Raw genomic sequence first — 322 nt, forward strand, 5'->3', positions numbered from 1 at the left:
GGAGTATTAATCACGGGTCATTCACTTGCCGTTGATGAATCCAGTATGACGGGTGAAAGCAAAATTGTATGTTTCTTGTACCTTCTAATCACGTAAATTATTGGTTTTTAGTTTATGACTTTTAAACAAATAGTGCTATGCAGGTTCACAAGGATCACAAATCACCCTTTTTGATGTCTGGTTGCAAAGTGGCTGATGGAGTTGGAGTTATGCTGGTATAATATATTATATCCTCTGATTGCTGGCGTAAAAATAATTGAATTTTGGTGCAAAAAGTATCCGTCTTATTAAAATGTTTTTAATTGAATAAAATAGATGTTAA

The 322-nt window shown here is 33.2% G+C and overlaps 1 protein-coding gene across 1 annotated transcript in view; it reads left to right on the top strand.

The window, feature by feature from the left end:
- Positions 1–322, top strand: part of LOC107463682 (calcium-transporting ATPase 9, plasma membrane-type) — a 13,142-nt gene that overhangs the window by 4,970 nt on the left and 7,850 nt on the right. The window contains exons 12-13 of the mRNA XM_021132157.2: positions 1–66; positions 144–215. The exon at positions 1–66 is cut by the window's left edge and continues 10 nt beyond it. Coding sequence (XP_020987816.1) covers positions 1–66; positions 144–215 — 138 coding nt within the window. The remainder of the gene's footprint in view (positions 67–143; positions 216–322) is intronic.

Source organism: Arachis duranensis, chromosome 9 (genome assembly GCF_000817695.3).
Source record: "Arachis duranensis cultivar V14167 chromosome 9, aradu.V14167.gnm2.J7QH, whole genome shotgun sequence".
Lineage (NCBI taxonomy): Eukaryota > Viridiplantae > Streptophyta > Magnoliopsida > Fabales > Fabaceae > Arachis > Arachis duranensis.